Source organism: Diorhabda sublineata, chromosome 8, assembly GCF_026230105.1.
Source record: "Diorhabda sublineata isolate icDioSubl1.1 chromosome 8, icDioSubl1.1, whole genome shotgun sequence".
Classification (NCBI taxonomy): domain Eukaryota; kingdom Metazoa; phylum Arthropoda; class Insecta; order Coleoptera; family Chrysomelidae; genus Diorhabda; species Diorhabda sublineata.
Genome location: NC_079481.1, coordinates 26,152,842 through 26,173,825, shown reverse-complemented (window position 1 = coordinate 26,173,825; position 20,984 = coordinate 26,152,842). Strand labels below are relative to the sequence as shown.

General features: G+C 32.3%; 1 protein-coding gene across 1 annotated transcript in view; it reads left to right on the top strand.

Annotated features, from left to right (window-relative positions):
* LOC130447761 (tetraspanin-2A) overlaps positions 1-11,351 on the top strand; it is a 207,612-nt gene extending 196,261 nt beyond the window's left edge. Inside the window, exon 5 of the mRNA XM_056784748.1 lies at positions 8,016-11,351. Coding sequence (XP_056640726.1) covers positions 8,016-8,096 — 81 coding nt within the window. The 3' untranslated portion in view covers positions 8,097-11,351. The remainder of the gene's footprint in view (positions 1-8,015) is intronic.
* Positions 11,352-20,984: the final 9,633 nt, after the last annotated feature.

Sequence of the window (20,984 nt, the reverse complement as noted above, 5' to 3'; positions counted from 1 at the left end):
ATACTTCAGGATTATAAATGAATATCCCATTCCTACAAAGTTATCGCGATTTGCACCCACCCATATTAATAATTTCTATCTACATCTCCTTGCTCGTGAAGTAAAAATCGTTCTCATCTGTCTCTTATCACTGCTTGGAATCACTGCAGGTCACCATGCCAAAAAAACACACAAATCATAGTATAGCTTGCAATTGACAGCCTCTCTTTAAACATTTGGAGCAAGAGAAACTAAGTCAAATTAGCTACATCAAATGTATATTGATATGTTTATCTAATAACTTTGAGGAAAAGTTTTTATAGTTGTCATACCATAACAACTATACGTCAAACATATATTCAACGACAGCATATTTATTATATATCAAATTAACAGACCCTCAGACCATAGAAATAGTTATTTATGTTATGTTAGAAGTTGAAACATTTATGAGGGTCGCATGAGACAAGGACTATTTGAAAGTTATCGCATTAATTGGCATTGCCGGAGGTTGTCGGAGTCGATAATTTAGAAGCAGACGATGTAGAGGATACCTGTTCAGTTAGTGGTTCGTAATAATCACACAAAAACACATGTTCGATGGGTTTTTACTGTTATCAACAGCAATGTGGTGCAATATTTGAATGTGCTCATAAAATATAAAAATTTGCGAAAATACTTTTCACTAAAAGCACTTTTGGTAGGCTACACACAAGGAGAATGCGAAGGTCAAAGAGCTGGAATACACACTGTTTGCAGAGCGCCTAAAAAAATTACTGAATTCCTCAATCTTGAGCATCCAGAAAAGTACACCAGAAATTGCATAAGGACTTCGTCAACGCTGTTGGCTAACGCTGGGGCTAATATCAATTTTTTAAAACGGCATGGTTGATGGAAGAGTTTATCACTTGCAGAAAAATATGTGGAAGAATCCGTGAAGAGCAAAAAGGAAATAGCAATAATGATACAAGGGGATGAAGCTTTTATACAAGTGTTAAACCAGAACCACATATCTTCCAGCATTATTAAAAATAAAGAAGTACATCCAGTAATTTCTACAATAAATGTTTCTGGTAGTTAAACCATTACTGTTAATATTCAAAAATTAGAATAAAAGTTCAGTTATTGATGTTAATTGATTTTTTATTTCTAATTATTTCAAATGGGATTGAGATAATTTGAGTAAACTGTAAAGTACAAGGATACCGTAAAGTGACATTTTCCAGACTCAAATTAGTACTGTAAAGTCGACTTCACAGTACAGTATGAGAAATAGGTTTCTAACGGGTTTCTATCTGTGCTTGTGTCTATCGCGATAAAATAGTTATTTGTATGACAACAAAGTGCTACTTTGTTGGACGAGTCTGGAAATTGCGAGATGAGCGAAGCGAGGCGAGCAACAGACGAGTCCAACAAAGTAGTATTTCAGCCGCGGCGTACACAACATTTTTTAGACAACGCATAAGAATGTAACAAGAATTCTATTATATTTTCTCTGGTTTGAATTTTTGATTTTTTTGCAGTGTACCCTTTGTTTTGTTTCTTCAGGAAATTGATGAGTTTTGGATATTTTTTGATGTGGACATCTTGTTTTATTGCGAGAGTACTTGTTATCATCGGGAATGACTACGTTTTCCGTTGGGTTTTTCACCTTTTTCTGGTGACACCACTTCATAAAGAGTTCGTACTGTTTTTCGTACCTTGCACGAATTAAGAACGACCGCATTGCTTTCTTCGGTGAGATCAGGTGGCCTGGACTCGATTAACTTTTCATCGCTGATGTTTTCTTTTTCATCATCATTCATTGCTATCCATTAATTCAGGCAAAACTTCGGATAAAACAAATAATTTCAGAAATTAAAAAATTTAAGGTTATGCAAAATCATCGAAGTGATTCGAACTCATTGAAGTGGCTAGAGTCACATTTTAGGAAGTTAAAGTTTTCTTACACTACATGGAACACTCAAAACGCAACTTTCGCTATATAATGAATACAGAACGAAGAACTTTCAGATGGCGTCATCTAAAAAAGAAGATAAAATTGAAATTAGAAAAATCAATTGATTATATAATACCATTGTGAATAACGCTTGTCGTTGATCATCAACAATGTCGATAATTGAACAATAAATTAATGATGTGTAAGTCCATATTTTAAAACAACGTCAGTAAATTGATATTCAAACAAACCGTATCATTTGTGACTTCATATAATTTAACGAAATTAAAATTCATGGTAAATTGCATGTCAAATATAATAAAACATTTATGATATATATTCAATTTAATATTAGTTCGGCTATTTAATTGTTTTAAATAATCTTTATTAATATATTTTTCGAGTAGAAATAAGTTAATTAACTTAAAAATACAACCGCTGGAAAATGGATAAAATGTAGTTCTCATTGCTCAAAATTCAACACAGTTTCAATGAAATATCTTATTGGTGTTGACAGACTTGAAATTGAAACTAAACTGGAAAAACGCATAGCAAGGTCTATAAACAGAGTTAATTATTTTATAATTTAAACATGTATTCTCAAGAATATGTTTTATTTTCACTTGAGTTTTGTAATTTCCAATAGATCACCCTGATTATTTTCAAGTTAATCCGTGTAACTGGTTGTCAAAATTTTTGCTTATTTGTAATAATCCATGTCAGTTCTATGTATGTCAATATTTTGTGTACTTGGAAGTCGTGTCAAAGACATATTGTAACGTTTCTCGTATTTATTCATACTCTTTCTATTCATGGGGTGAATTAATAAACATTCTTTATTTATTGACACACTATACATCATTTTTAATAAATCATTGATTTAGAACTAACGAAATGCGTTTACATAAGCCATTTATATACCTGAATAAAATTCTACAAAGTTATGGAACAAAAAGGAATAAATTAACATACTTTCTTAGAAATTATTTTTAGAAAGAATACTGTAAATAAACCACCTGCTAGAATAAAAAGTTTCAAAAGGAAACATCAAAGACGCGTCTACCATTTATAAAAACTGTGAAAGAAGCCTCCAGAAAAGCGCCGTGCGAATTCGCCGAATTTTCTAAATTTAATAGTAGCTGGACAAGGCCAACCTATAGAACCATTTTGCGAACTTGTTTGTAACGATATTAATGTTATTGGTGACATTAAACTTCTCATGCAATTTAGTGCAAGAGGCGAAGCCAAGTACCTGAAAAAATATCCAATATCTTAAGTTTCATTGAGTTTTGCGATGTATTGTATGTATTGAGTTGCAATCAAAAACGTTTACAAGATTTCTCAAATTCCAAATATGGTTCTATAAACTCAAATACACTAATTATACCTGTCTTACTTTGGAGAAGAAAAAAATTAGATAAGCTAAGGGCAGAAGTGAAGCAAATCCATTTCACACATTCAACATAATCTGTCCGAAGACAACAAAGAAAAATAAGCTCTTTATTGACGTTTTGATCACTAGAGACTAAATATAGGTCCTATATCATAATGCACAATGTAAAAAGAAATGATTCTCTTCAAATGATTCATTAAGTACCGTGCAGTAGAGTCTACATACCAAAAACGAACTTCTATGTGTTTGATGGTTATAATCGTATCCGACGATTGTTATGTATTATTTTGCAATACGGAAATGAAAGACCGCTCTGCAAAATGAACCTTGGAAATAAAATAATGGATTGGAGTAGGAGGTACTTGCTCACTCATCATATTAGCCAGATATCTCTCTCTCGGATTTCCATTTATTATAATCGCTATATTTTCCTTTTAACAAAAATTTTGAAATTTCTATTATAAGAAAATACCATTTAAAGATCATTTTTTCAGAAACTAATCGAGTTTTAAAGCTCCGGTATTGAGAATTTCTGCACTATAAAATATTTATTCATTTGTATTCAATTTTAAAAAGGTGACATTATTCTCTAATTCTACTCCTTCAATTCTACCTACATTCCTTACGGATTTACAACACTTGGGGTTTTTGATGGGAATATGAAAATTTGAATGAAAATCCGTCAATTTCGAAATATGATTTTGTGATTGGGTTAGAAATGAGAAAATAACAAACAAAACACGTATATCAGGCTTTTTGATATCTCATTTTCTAAGTGGTTAAGGAGTTGTGAATTTATACACACGGTGTATCTTTCATAATTTTGGTCTAAACTGTTCACAACACTACACTATTCACTAAGCTAATCACTAATACTTTACACTAATTTATTTAAATACGCCGTTTGGTTCACTTTTTACTATCTCTATGTCTTCACTATGGCATCGTATCATTTACTACTTCTACTACTAATCACTGCGGCTACTAAAAAGTCATCTATATATCATATGTTAGTTTTTGGAATGTTTGATTTCCTGGCGCAAGCAAATAAAAAGGCTTTCTTGAAAATTGTCTCTATAGAAAATAATGTGAACAGGTTATAAAAACAATACAAAGACTTTGAGGCCGTATAATAAACCAGTGATATGGTGGTATTTGCATTGTTGTCAGATGTCTCCTTTTTGCGGAAAAATAATAAACATTGTTATTTCAACTGGATCACCTTGTATATTTTCCGCTTCATGAAATCCTCAAGAAATACTTATTATTTCTCATCCAATATTCCCTATATACCTAAATGCCATAATTTCGGAGTTATAGCTACATTTGCGTGATCTCCTCCGAAGTGAAAATAAAACATTTAGGTGGCTATGACTGCTGCAATAACAAATTTGACGTTTCAATAAATTATTATAGTCGAATTTTATTGAAAGTCACAATGGATTGAACGAATTGATATTTTAATGACATTAGGATGTGGTGTTAGGCGTTGAAGTCAACAAGAAACGTGTAATATGTTTATATCATAACCCAAATCCCATAACAAGATCTACTGTCAGTAAATTAGTAAAAAGGTTTAACGAAACTGGTTCAGTAAAAGATTTAACCAAATCAGGCCGCAGAAAAACTGCATCAACTGAAAACAAATCTTTAGATGTTTGTGTCCTGTTAGAAGACGATCCACTCTTGAGTACTAGACAAATATCCAGGGAACTTGATATTTCGCGAACATCCGTAATAAAAATTACACGTGAATACTTAAATTAGAGTCACGAATACCTCAATAAGAAATTCTTATATTATAGAATATAATACAAAAGAGATAATTAAGAGAGAGTGAATTTATTGAATGTACAATAACCAATTTTTTTAAAATATTTCTACTACTCTAGATGAACCGCAGTACAATAAATCTACAGAAGTTTATATATTTTTTATTGCCAATAAATATTCGTCATGAATTATAACAAATACAATTAATCATTGTTATTTGGACCATTCCATATAGAACATGCGAAAATCAAATATCGGATATGTCAACGTACTTGATTGAATAGAACTTTAATTGATCCGGAATTAAATGAACTGTAAAAATAATCGTATAGTTAAATTTGTTCGAAACGGACTACTGGAAGATCATTAATGAATTCATTGTTCGTTGATATGTGCATCCATGTGTTAAACGCCAGTATTAACAAAATTTTACTAATAGAATTTGCGCTTATGTATAAATACTCTGAATTATTTAAAGTGGTATTTGTTAGCAATTTGGAGTCTAGTTCATAAAATGGAATTCGAATATTTGTGAAGAATTTTATATAATTTGAACGATCCATATCATATAACGAGAATAACTGAAATAGCATTGCTTTGTGTGAAGCATTTCTTTCAAGAGATGTTGGTGGATAGCGTAACTCATACCAGTCCAGTTATTATTAATAAAAATGTCTTATGTCTGTTTTAATTCCCTAGTTAATTTCATCTACTAGATTAACAAATAAATATGTTGACTCATGTTCTAGCGATCCGTAGATGTCATGTATACGTCTTGATGCAATGTTGTGGTTCCTTAGAACGAGGCATTACCCACAAATTTGATGTAGGTTCATTTAATTTTTCTTGGTATATATTCGTGACTCTCAAAGTCTTTTGGCTGAAATATCCCTCGAAAGCGACTGAAAAACTATGTTTTAAATATCGATTGGGATCTTTTCGAGTAGAGTGACGTTGATTATAATTCGTATTGATATGTGGAAGATTTAATTTACGATACTTTTGGTATTAATTGAAGTTGGAAGATTTTGCCAACCAAACTATCAATGAACAATGCAGAAGCCTACACCCACTGTCGTGGATATCTCCTGCGCGTTTTGTGGCGTTGAGATTTTCTCGAAGATCTTTTGGCAGACAATAATTGTAAAAGTTTGTTGGAATTTTTGTTACGAAATCTCGGACAGTGCGTATGTCAGTTATGTCATAAACCACGAGTTTCTGGGCAGTTTTGTGTACCAGGAATGATGAATAGCCATACGAAGGCACTGATTTTGGACCAACTACAGAGTGCGGAGATTTTATTTAGTACTTGTGTAGTAGACTGGGATTGCATCTGTTAAAATGGTTCTGATGATTTGTTTGTATAATAAAAGTTTATTTGTATGGTGAGTTTACTGTGTTTACAAATGAGAGGTTGAAGTCTGCCCATTGCAATCTCAGCTTTTTGTACTTGTCTAGCGATGTGGGCTTTATCATTTGTGTTTCTTTGCACAATGTACCCTAGGTATTTTAGGGTTCTGCTTGGCAGGATAGTTTGACCGTTAATGTTTGGCTGTGATTGCAATATGCTGCTTTTCCTAGCTATAGGTCTGAGCAACTTGGTTTTTGGGGCATTTATGGCTAGTTTATTGTTTTGAAAATATGGTAAAATTTTGTTGGCTCTTAAAATTTGTTGGGAAGATAAAACTGACCCTTGCGGAACTCCAGCATTTACGGGGTATGATGCCGCCGTGCTTTCATTATTTTTAACGTGAAACTCTCTGTTGGTTAAATGATACTGACCATTAAACTACCGAGGATATACAATTCCAGTGTGTAATATGGACGTGACTTAATCTGTTCTTCTATAGTCATTTTTTCATAGTATTATAGTACAAATTCAAGAAAATAACTAGCAGCTATGAAATTTACTCTACTTTACTTAGCAGGTTACAAACATGTTGAAAAATCCAGAATGGCAACAAGTCGATTGAACACAGTCCTTGTTGTGGAGATTCATAATTGACCCAGAATCATAGCAACAGTCACGTCAATCGAAGACATCATCCTCCAAAATGAATATGTTAATAATGTTAATTTCATTTTCTATGTATGTTTGTTCCTCTAGGTCAGAACTTTGTTGGGACAAATTTAATAGTAGTAATGGAGGGTGTTTGAAGTCGTTATCTGCAAAATTTGAAATTAAATTTTTTTTTTTTTGGATAACTTAAGCTATTTTCGAGTGTTACTTTGTATGGTTATATTTTGAATACTCAAATATTTTTCCACTATCAAATTTATATCCATAAACAAAGGTTAAACCTATGATATCTGACCAGATATTCACATTTTGAGCATATTGAGTCTTACCCATGCAACCACTATTCAATACATACATATTGCTCATTCCATCGATGATAATGTTGATTTATTACAAGAAATTGTCCCAGAATCTTTGTAAAAATGGATTTTACTGTTTAAATTATATTGTATTAGTTATCGCACTGTAGGAAATTTATATGTATGAAGTTTTTCTTTATAGACATACCTTGTGATAGTTATATAATATTATTCTGAGAATAAGACGTAAACTTCATATTGGATTGATGGCGACTTATAAAATATTCGCTTTTTCATGGTCTTTACCAAATATTATTTTTCCTTATAATTATGTACGGCTAACAATTATTGTAAGGAAAATTATTGAGTGTTTGCATGCTAGTATCGACTCAAAAACTGCCTACTTGAAGGCTACAATAAATATTTGTACTAAATACGTGAACATGTTCTTTTTTTTATTATTCCGAGTCAAATTTGGTCACTTGGCATCCTAGATTTACATGAACACAAAATTAAAATAAACACTCAAATCGTGAATTCCAGGTAAAGCTTGCTTTTTTAATGAAATTGAAATGGTGGAAATCCACTTATTAATCCACTTTTTTGTTACAGGTCCTTAATATCGTGCTTTCCATCGTTCTAATTCAAGCTTTGAAAAAAGAAGAAGAAGCTTCAGACACTTACAGAAAATAATGAGAAGCTTTTTTATTAATATTAAGTTCGATTTTTGTATTTGAAGTATGAATTATTGAAAAATATTTCATACACTTATTATTAGTAACAAAAATTTAGATTGTTAGAATAAGACAGACTGGTATATATGATTTGACAATTATCATGATTTTTTACGTAACATATCGCTTAATTATCTATTGTACATCATTCATTTATAATAAAAAGAATTTAACTTACGTTACTTCGTGTCTCAAGTTCATTTGAAAATTTGGAACCAGTTATCCGTTTAATTCGTAAAATATGCATTGATTATAGGAACTAACACGTTTGAAGCTTTGTTCATTGAGGTATATTTTCAAAAACTGCTGTGTACATTGTTCATCCAGGTATTTGTTTTTAAAATTGTGGCTTTAACTGTATTAACAACATTATAAAAATCATTCACATTGTTTCTCTCCAACAATTCAATTTTTTGATGTACGATTTCAGCTCATTGTTTAGATTTTCATCATACAATAACAAAACATTCATGTTATGAATGTATTCAAATATTATCCAAAGTATAAAAGAGTTAACGAAGCGGCAAATCCAAACAATAAATGGTATATTTATTATTATTAAAGATAGATGGGATTAAATGAAGTTCAGACGTCGAACATTTATCCCAAATTAGCATTCATCAACTTCCAGATTGAATCATTCATAGCAACAGTTTCATTATACTACAGTGAAATACACATATGTATGTATGTATCTTCAGTGTGTATAGTTGATCTATGGATCCCTCCCGTTTTAGAAAATTTAGAATCTGAGATTTACCTATCTGACAGATATCTTTGTCTCTTATATTATATGCTTCCAGGTGTTATGCTCTGAGGATCCGTACTCTCCCACAGTCCTATAAAATGTGGATAAAGGCTTCGTATTCAACGTAGCAGATTTTGCACGTTGCACTTACTACTAAAACTAGCGTCTTCAGTTATTCATTGAGGTGGCAGTGCTTCGACAAGACTCTTGTTGGATTCGTAGACCAATCGTTATTTCAATAGCTTAGAATTTCAAACTTAAAATTTGATTGTTTGTAATTTTCATCGACACTTCAATTGTATTCTACCAAAAGGAGGATTATCAATGAGGAACTTTTAAGTTCGACCTGATTTGTAATTCATTTCATCATAATGTTCAATATTTCATTGATATGTAGGGGATTACATTTTTACAAAAACAGTTAGCACAATGATCATGGATAATTTAGATTTAGCCCCAAGAGAAAGATGAGATATAACTTACTATCAATGAGTTTCTCGTTGGTGTGATCTCTCAGCGCTAGCGCTACCAAGCAGGAGCTTGGGTGAATATAGACGCCTCATTTTCGACACATCTACCAATCTAGTACTTACAGTAGTGTATACATTGTATGCGCGTAATTCCGATTCCTTCCGGTCCCACTATACCATTTATTATACCCTAACGCGTCATCATAAAAAGTGTAAACATGTATCGTACTTTCCTCATGATACTTATACTTGATGAAGCTAATGTCAGAGATTGAAGAGAAGTACTGATGTTGTAGTATGAGTGAAGGAATCTTGTTGTTTGCGGCCAGTTGCGTTAAGCCCTCGTCCTCTGAACAATTAAATAGACGTTCTGTATCTGAAAGTAAAGATCTTATGTCATAAAAATATTACTGAAATATCTCATTGAAAGAAAATATCGCAAATAAAAAACTATTATTTTGGCATGAAGCAAAAGAAATAACTTGCTTCTGAATAATATGTATTGCAATATTGATTGCATTTCACATAAATACTTGGAATAATGGATAAATTTTTGGAATAGTTTTAGGTTATTTCATTATTTTAATTCAATTTTATTATTGTCCTGCCCTCTTTGATCCAAATGCAAAAGTAGCAATAATCCGGAATTTGGATTTTTAGCAATAAATAATAGTGACAACAGAAGGCAGAACAATCTCGATAAACCCAATACCAAAAAATTCTACAGCACTATTGCCAAACATGAACTTTGGTTGAGAAAAGATATTTGAAGTTATGTTTGTCTGTATTCAAATACAATTTTGAATACAGTTTTCTGTAATTGGTATAATGAAACGTAATATTTAAAAACTTATCTAATATTTTCTGTAAATAAATCGGTTCTCATTGATAAAATAGTTTGAATCGATGCTAGAAACTCAAAATATTACTGATACCTTCCAATTCCTAATTATTCATCAGAAGTTTGTATTGATACCAAAGTTGATAGAGACTAGAGAGGGTTGATACATTTTTCAATGAGCTTAAAAGTACTCGCAAATCATCAACATGAAAGAGATTTTGAAAATAACTATACACCATACAGGTACGAATAACATTTGCATTAAACAGTCTCAATTTCAATAAAGCAAACTACTAATTTTTAAAAAAACAAAACCAAAGAAAAATTTCAAACTACACAGAAATTTCAAGATTCTTTAATGTATCTCCTTTTTTGTTGAATTTGAGGAACTGATTTTCATACACATCACGAGAAACAAAGTGACGATAAACTATAATTCCACATATTCGTTAACGATTATTGTACCGTTTAAAAATTGCTCTTTTTCACGTTTATTTTCAAATTTCTTGTCAATATCTGTTTGAAATTTTCCCACACGATGTTTATTTAAGGCTGTTTCACGACAGATGCAGATGGGTTTAGCGTCTAGTCACCAATTTAAGTGGGATTCTGAGTTGCTACGTCTACCCCAACAAATTTAGGTGGCAAATTTGAAAATGTAAAAAAGCTCCCAAACTATCAACCCTCCCCAGTCTTTGTTGCATTCACAAGAAATGTTGAATTTCAAAAAGTTTCGCTTTTGTACCAAATTTTATATGAAATTTTTGCTTCGATTGAATTTAAATTCTTCATTCATGACTACCTTTAATTGTGTTACTCAATTTGGAAACCAAAACGTTTATTGAATAGAAAGCATCCTTTAATTTGGTTGGAAACGAATTAATAGGTCAATTTGTCGTTTAACTTAAAGCTGAGAACTGAATTATTTCTTTTTTATTTATAATTGAATTAGATAGTTGAAATTAGATATAATTGAATAAAGTAAATATGAATCTTTATGAGATACAAATTATAAATTACGAGTACCAATTTATTATCACTTCTTTTTGATTTAATACTTTTTAAATAACCTGTATCACAACATCATCATAATAAGAGTGATTGAATGATATGTATTATAACATTTTCCATTAAATATATTTTAGAAGTAAGGAACGGTTTGTTTAATATATGACATCCTAATAATGTGAAAAATGATCATAGATAAAGAAATGGAAACATGACGCGGCAAAAATATCTGTTCCCAAGCCTCATTCCTTCACAGAATGGTCTAATTTATTGATGTATTCCTAAAATAGTCTATCTATTATTAATCAACTAAGAATATGCCGGTTTTAACTTGTTAAAAATAATAATAGTATTCAAGTATTATAAATAATAAATTTTTTTTCAAATAATTCTAATTGGAGCTATTGATATTACTAGAATTATTTCAAAAATATGTACAGTATATTACCCCTGCCTTCCTTATGATTACTTTGAAATAACATGAGATTCTCTTGGTAATGTGGAGAATGGATTTTGAATGTTACAGTCATCACACACCAACTAATGTTGGAGAATCACAAAGTAGGTGGAATTTTGAATTTTGCTTTGTACTGAAGAGTACTCCATAAAAGTTGATTCGACATACTTAATAAAAAGGGTTATAAATTAAAAATTGTGATTATTATATTCACCCTCTATTCCCACACATTTCTCAGAATGACTGATTAAAGCTCCTATACCACTATAAAATCGTCGCTGTTAAATATTTTACCCTTTAAATCAGCTTCCACTTTTGCATCAAAAATAGACGGCTGGGTCAGATCAGGGATATATGGTGAGTATTCAATATCTGTAGAGTCATATTCGTTTACAGTAGCCAAGGAAATCGAAACTGTTGACTTCGAGCTTTGTTAAGAAGTAAGCTTACACCTCCGCTGATTTTGTCGTCTCAAAATGTAGCCATTATTTTTTTTTCTTTCGTGACCTTTGCTATTTTGGCACGGGCTCTCTTTTCCAATGCTACTCCATGGAATCTCTGTTGGATGTCGGATCATGAGAAAAGACAATAGTTTGCCACCGGCTGCAATTGATCGGATTCTACCTTCTTGATACTCGCTGAACTACTACTCGCTCTAAAATTAGCTCACAATATTCAACTCCATGCTGCTTTTACACTGCGCTGAGAATCCGACGACGTAAGACTCAATAGAGTAACATATATGGAGCATGTGCCATTACCACTTAAAAATTGACATATATAATGGCCACTGAGATCTTATAGTCTTAATCCTTTGGACTTAATCGTTGTAATCGTTGTGAGGTAGCTGGGGGACGATGCTGAAGGTAGATTCATAACGGAGAAATGGTGAGAACCTGTGGAGATTGGGCTGAATACTGAATACCTCAAAGTAAACGACAACTGCCTTCGTGATGTGCGGAGTAATCATGAGAAAGCACTATGGATTTATACACTCATACTACGATGTAGACTATGATTTTGGGGCTAATGATAACCCATGGAGCAATTTTCTAGCATAAAAAGCTCAAGTAATAATTGAAAAACTAACACATGCGCATGGTGTAGAAAGTCACTTGTAAATGAAGAAAAATAAATACTGAAGTCGAGTCTTTATCCGGTCTTAGACCAACGGAACCGTTCCTCGGAAACTACGACCGTGAAGCGAATTATTGAATTGATGTATGCAGGATTACCAACGCATTCCAATAATATTTTGAAGCGAACACTGAAACTTTAATAAACATTTTGGAATAATAAAAATAAAAAATAGCAGCGACTGTCAGTGGAGGAAAGGAAGAAAGACCAGAGCACACGATGGCTTTATTAATGGAAACTGCAGGCATGCATCTCTAATAATATCAATGCTCTGGGACTGTTCTTTCAGTTCGCTACAAGCCTAAAAACTCTTTATATCTCAGACTATAGGCTGTAGGTGAGTTTGAAAAGCAATGTTCCCAAGATAAAATTGGAAAAGTAAGGAAACTAAAACCTTGAGTGGGAAATAAGTGTAGCTTAGTTTCGCCTCAAGTCAAGAAAAATCTATAAAACGAATTTCAAGCGTTGAATTGTTGAATAATTGGAATAAGTAAATCCACTCGTTCGATTCAATTTTCTATTGACTTGTCATTGGTAACAAGAAAAACTGATATTTAGCAGTATAACTTCATTCATCTTATAAAAATAACTATGAAATTAACCATAATATCTCTAAATTGGAATACCCTGTATATGTTATTGAGGTATATAAAAAAACGTCCGAGCATTAAAAAAATGTATTCGAATTATTGAATTCATACTAAATTACAAACTCTCTTTATTCCACTTTTCACCATTGATCTGAGAAAAAGTTATGTGATTTAGAAGAAACTTCCATTGAAAAGATGGTAGATTTTAGAGAAAGCGATGGAACAGTTTATGGAGTACATTTACAAACCATATTATAGAAATAGGCAAAGAAGAATTGATGGTTCGAAAAAAACGTTATTGCCATTTCGAAATTCCATCACCAATCACCAGGAGTTGCAGTTTCTTATAAAAATAATGGGAAAAATCTAAATCAACTTGAATTTTTTTCAAAATATTAATATTCTAATTTTTTGAAGCGTCTTTAGTTGGAGCACGGTAATTTTTGTTTATAATGTTATAATTATACCTAAATGCTAGACATTTAAATGTATTTCAATACATTCAAAATTATTTTATTACTGTATATAAGTAACAAGAATCAAATCATTCAGTGAAGAAGAGAGACATGCGTCAAGTCTGGCGCCGCGTCGGTTTCTCGTGCTGGCTGTCTGGAATTTGTGAGGGACGGAGTGGGGGGCATTGGCTTTTACTTATCGCGACATGTAGAAATTTGGTCATGCTTTTTCTGATATAAAACTATACCGTACCTGCTTTTCTCAGTCAGTGTTCACTTAGGGCCCTTTCACACCAAACGAATCCGAATCAATCAGAATTACTCCGAATCAAGTTGAATCTGATTGACCAAGATTCGGCTTCGATCGCTCCGTTTAAATGTGAAGGGACTCTTTTCCTGCCTTCAGACCGGACGAATCTTGTTCAATCATGTTTGATTCGAGGTCGCACTTGATTCAACCTGTCAGATTCCTCGTCCGGTCAGTCTTGAATCAACAACAATAGAGATAGACGTGTTATTAATTTTATGAATTAAAAAAAAATAGTGCGATTTATGACGCCAGTGATAAAAATCACAGCAACAGAAATATCATATCTTCTTTGTGGAGGAAATTTGGCGAAGAATTAAACATTCCAGGTAAGAATTATTCAGGTTGATTCAACTGGTGTGAAAGAGTGTAGATGACGAATCAGATTCAAATTGATTCGGAGTGATCCAGATTGATTCGGATTAGTTTGGTGTGAAAGGGGCCTTAGTCTTACTAGTGGTAGCATTGTTCAATCTTTGATCCTGTGATTTAGAGGAATGCTTTTTTGTCATCCCGGAAATTTTTTTATAGCAATGGCGTTAGATGACAGAGTCCATGTTCGGCCGTCAGCTTTTCGAAGATTGCCAAAACTAGAAAGCAAGATTCAAAAGGAAAATATAAGTTGTTGGCTAATTACGTTAATTACTCAATGTAGTTTGTGAGTCTTATGTAATCAGTATATTTTTTGATAGGAGTAAATCCCAAATAATTATTGGATGGTGTGAATTTATGAATATTACAACCAAGCTGATAACGTCGTTGAGACTTTTAAGGTAATTATTGATTTATAAAATGATGTTATCAATGAATCCGCTGAAAACTTATGATATTAATCCTTTTTATTACCATATCGTTCTAAAAAAAATGTGATCGATCTGTATCCGGCTTCCGACTACATCATATTTTCGCAATAAGCTGCTCACATTTCCACTCTTCAGTCGTATCTGAAGCTCTACTTTCATTACTTTATAACGTTTTTATGGCTGCCATAAATTCGAAGGGAAATCTACCTTCACTTACAGTGACAGTAAAAAGTGTGGGGTGAAACTTTAATGTGGGCAATAAATGTAAAAGGCCACTTAACAAATTTACGTATTAGTATATTGTCAGTTCGAAGTTCCAAACTATATTATAAATGCTTATCATTGTTTTTGGGGTTAAATCTACTAGAAACTTATGTGATACAATTAGATGATAATTTAATAAATATTACTTAAAATCACAACGTGCTAGATAATTTGATGTGTGAATTGAATACGCTATTAGTTCAGTCAAATTAGGTATAAAAATAGTAATCCTGCGATTCATATATTTTGGTGTTTTCAACAAAACATTCCAGCATAAATTCAAGGTTGACAAAATATTGTACCCCATTTATTTATCTATAAAATACGTTTGATTACTATTTCGTGCCTGACATTATATTGTAATAATATTCACACCGCTTTACTTGAAAAATGTCATAGCATGGTATAAAATTCAACCAAATCACCTCTGAAATAAGGCCAGTTTCACACATAGTCGATTGTTTTCTAAACGTCGCCGGATCTACTACATTCGAGACGAAGATTATACGAGAGTGTGTACGCTCTCGTATTGACGAAAAAGTTAAACGATACCCGCTCTCATGCTATTGGCGAGGGAAAGACGACACCACCAATGGGAAAGGTTGACTGCCATTGTCTACATCTTTGAATGATGTACTGTGACGTTATATCGAATCGAATATTATTTGAATATTATAAAATTTTTCAGCTCTAAAAATAGAATAATTTATAATGGTGTTGCGAACATTCATACCAATTTTTAGCTCTGTAACAATTTTTGTACTCGTGCACCTCTAAATTGACCGGACTAAAATAAACTCGAATTCTGTATACTTCATCATATTTCGTATCGTCTCAAATTGAATAACAGTGATAAGTTATCTTGTGGAATTGTGGAAAAAATACAATGTTCCTTTGCACTAAACTAAATGAAGTCTAAATAAAAATAACCTAAATTCAATAATTTTGCATTAAGCAGAAATTCCTTTCGCCTTCAAGTGATAGTGTATTATGATAATCAGATAGGGCTGTTGAAGTGGGTTTATTTTAGATGAACAATTTATACAACTCGAATCTCTTTACGTCTGCTATTATTCATATGCCTTCTTCGCTCTTTCACATTTTGCGTATTCAGGTTAAGTGGGCGAACGTTTTTTCCCTACTCCGAATCATTTTTTAAGTTAATCAAATCCATCATTTCAAAACTATAGTTAATACTAAACAGATAAACCTTATAAGTTGAAAAGACCATCACTCTCAAAAAGTAAATATCTATTATGGGATCTTATGAGATTGAATACCAGGGTTGCTACTTAAGTTGTGAGATATGGCAAGAGTGATGTGAATATGTCAAATCTGATATTGCTATCATAAAGTTCAACATTTTCAATGGTCGCGGTGCATCAAAAAACGTCTATAAGATTGTAACAGGCGACGAATCATGGATCTATGCATATTAACTTGAAACTTCAATAGAATATATGGGTATTTCAAGACGCACCAAATCCAACAGAAGAAATCCTTCTAAGCAAGCTTTTTTGTCGGATATATCGCTGTTCGTCAAAGCAACGTAGAACGATCAATTTTGAATGATACATGATCATTTGTTTGCCAGAAATGTCCGAAAAAATGAGGAAAACCAATCTCAGAGGAAAAACCATTCTCCACCCCGACAATGAGAGTAGTCGCACATTATTTCAAACAATAACTTGTTTGGAAAGTCAAAACATCGAATAGATGGGTCATCCACAGTACAGTCCTTGTTTGGCACTTAATTATTTCATCTTAGAACAGATCAAAAATAAATGGCAAGATCAACGTTTATCTACACCTGAAGAAGCGGGGTACCTAAATCGGAATGGAAAAAAATGCTTCGACAGTTGGTCCGAATGGAGAATATTTAAAAAAAATTAAGCCCTATCCAAGAAATATTTGTTTTGATTTGATTATCTCAAAACTTAAGTAGCTACCCTTGAAATTGTTCCCTGATTCTATAACGAATCATTGAATACTGATTCTTTTTTCAAATTTTTCGCAAGACAATTCTGGGTTTATGTTTATTATTTTCTTTTTGACAGGATATTTATTTTGAACTAGAGGAGGTTTAATATACGCTGGATAATAAGAAACAGCACTTTCGAGTTTTCACTATTGATCTCACACCAATCTATCGTTATGTTTAGTGTATGGTGAAATAATTAGTTTATGAAACAAGTAGTAGGAACTTTCTGCCAGAATCAATCTCTATGTGAACCAATCAGCATCGGACGAGAGGTAAGGTCTAATGAGAATTAATAAATTGCAATATTATATTTTTTGTGTAATTTTTTCATAAGAACAATTATTCTTTTCTACGTAGAATTGTCAAAGGATGAGTTTCAAGGCAAACTGAATGTAGCATTAGAATAAAATCTGTGGTAAAAAACAATCATTGAATTTACATCTTAACGATATCTCACATTTTTCATATTACTAATAATATTGTCCTATTCTTGGTTGCATATCCTCTAAACAGAAGAAAATGTGAAGTGAGAAGACAATTTTGATATTATAATAGTTCATTCAATTGGATCAAAATAAAAAGAGAAGTTCACTGGGTTCCATGTTTTTCACTTTATAAGAAATTTTCGATGTTGTATAGGGTTGCTTTTGAAATGAATTTACATATGATTGATTTCCTCTGCAGAACTTGGATTAGAATATTTGTCTCTGAAGATTCTTTTAAGGAATCAATGGGTTTGCTTATCAATTTCAACACTGCCTTTTGGAAGCAGAAATAAATTTACTGGAATATATCAGTCGTTTCTTCTTCATCAAAAGATATTCTATATTTTATCATAACAAAATATTTTCTTTCATTTCACACTTAATGAGTAAACGTCACAGCGTTGGTGTGATTATATAAATAGTAAAGATTTGACGATTAAAAATCGTTCGCTCTTAGGTTGTCTACTCGCGTGGAATATTGAGGTTACAAAGAAAAAAATCAGAACTTAATTATTACAGAACTCCCTTGCACATTCTACAGAAACCATACGTCGCTATTTGAAATCGTGGAAGTTGTTGAATAGTGCTACTAGAATTTACCGAAATTCAAACGAAACCTCTTTGCCCTGCTGATTGATTCCCGTTTTAATGGATTCATTGTTACTAACAATGAACAATGGATTTATCTAAGCAATCCGAACATGGATAATCAGTTGTTAGAAAAAGGACAATCACCAGAATCCATCACAGAGAGGTCGGTTCGATCGGAAAGTCTCATTGATGTCTGGTGGAATTATGAATGTTCAGTGGTGCATAATGGGCAGGTAATGTGAATATGAGGTTTTATCGGTGAAATATATCTAGGTTTATTTGACCTAAAGCCAATGTTGAACCGAAAATTACGCGGAATGAGAACGAAAAATTAGGCGTTGAAATGCAGTGCGAAATTTTTTGAATCTAAGCCCAAATAATAATGTAACCAAGATCTGGAAGATATTAATGAGCGTCGAGCTACAACCATAGAAGTAGGCCATATTTCGAATATTAGAACTTTTTAAAAGAAGATTCAATGAACATTATTCATGAGACACCCTCTAGATTATACAACAATTTTATAGTGAGTATTTTGAATTAAATAGTACCACTCATAGTTTAAATTATTGTTAAATAGTCTGTGATTCAATCAAAAACTCAAGTAGGGACAAATTTCTTTAAAATTATGATGTGAGAGTTGAAAAATTTTCACTTCACGAATCTTCAACTAACTCTAATTTCATTGTTAATGTTTACTTATTCAAATCCGCGCTCGTTATGGTTATCGTTAATCCCGTTCGCGCGTGATTCTCTTCCAGTGCGCCGAATTACTTTCGTTAGAACTTCCTTATAAATGAAATCAAATTTTTCGTAATTCCAATTTTCCAATTGAACCTCCCAAAAATCACAAGCTTCCTCTGCCGTACATATTCGCTTGAAAGTTTCGAACTCGATATCACTTTAGGCTAAGCAGATTCACACGATGTGCTTTTTCATTGTCCATCGGTCCGTCCTTTATGCGAAGTTTGGAAAGCTGCTGGCTGCCTCTCTGCGAGTTCCCAGACCTGTTAAAATAAGGACGACCTCATAAAAGCCGAAGGGCTATACACTCGATCTGTGTAGAGTATTTTCATTGTTCATTTCCCCACTGCATTGGATTTTCCAAATAGTGAGAGTTACACGACAGACTCATGTGTTGCGACATTTTGTTCACGAAGTTGGAGATTAAACTATTAAATATTATACAACAGACAATATATTTTTGAGTGAAAGTTTCAACTGTGTGTGTTTCCTCATTTAGTTTTTTAAGATAGGGACACGTATCTTTAATAATTATTTATAAGATGCATTTGCAAGAATCAGATTTTCAGGCGAGGATTCGATAAATCCTAAAGTTTCTCAGGATTCTGTTTCCGGTCAGGATATAATACCTCATCCACCAAAAATTTTTAGTTATTTAGAATTAAAATCAAAATTCCTATCTGGCATGGATGGTTTACGAGCATATTTACGAGACTCAGCGTCAATGATAACATTCAAATTCTGTTTAAAGTCGTTCCCACTCCAGGCGGTATAGAAAACTGGATGAGTTTGTTTATACATATGTAATGAAGAGCAATGCAGCAATCCTATAATGCTGGTCAGGTTAATGCCATTTACCAGATTGTTTCGTTTAGATCATTGGTTCCATACACTGCTTTCAAAATTTTTTTGGATCTGGTGCATGCTGCTAAATAACTATCAATTTCCAAATCTGGAAAAAAGGTGAACATTAGATCTTTCTATGGAAACTTTGGCTAGAGCTTATTGCTTGATAGGGTTAATTATTTGATAATAGAATCAATTGAACAAATTTTCAGTTAAATATTGATTGATTGTACTGTGAGTGGATATAAAAAAAGCAGAAGTGGCCAATCAAACTTTACTTTTTCGAAATCTACAGTGACTTGCAAAATTACGGATTAATTGTCACAAATTTTATCTAGTAAAAGAAAATATAGTATATTCTCTTGTGTGGTGGGTATTGATTCAAAAATTTAGATTATTACTCTATCAATTATTGTTGTTATAACAGTCGTAATACGAGTATAATCAAAATTAAACACTTAAACCGTAATGTAACTGGTAATTACAATGGTAATTACAAAAAACATAATTTTAATGAGAAGGGTGTACTTGACAGCAAATTATAAATATTTAGTTTTGTAAGGAATAACCGCAAATCACCCCGTTGTGTGATATTTAATCTGATCCTTGTTTTGTTAATGAATTTATAACGACACTAAGATATGATTAGGGAAACGCAACCAGAAGCTTTTACACAATTCTACCTGTAGTCAAAATTGGTACCATCTTTCAAATGTCACTTTCATCCCCTCATTAGTGCTAGGCTCGATTAGTTCCTCTTGTGATATCACACTCTTCCGTTTCATCAAACCGATTTATGATCCGTGGTGGTACTTTCATGGACAGAATATGATTTTAAAATCATCATGCAGTGCATTCAAATGTTCAGCGTATGTCTAAATATCTTCAGGTAATCTACCTGCGACAAGTTTGAAAACTGTGACAATTCGCGTCGACCAATATTCTCCTTAATAAATTTCAATTCACCAAGAAAAACTGAAAGTACACTCTCTGTTTTAATAAATTGAGGGAGTCCTCTTGTATTTAAAAGTTTATGTCATTAAATTCTTTGAAAAAATCTGTCAAATTAATCAGGTTTCTGTCATCATCAGGATATTTAGTTTCCAGAAACTTTAAAACT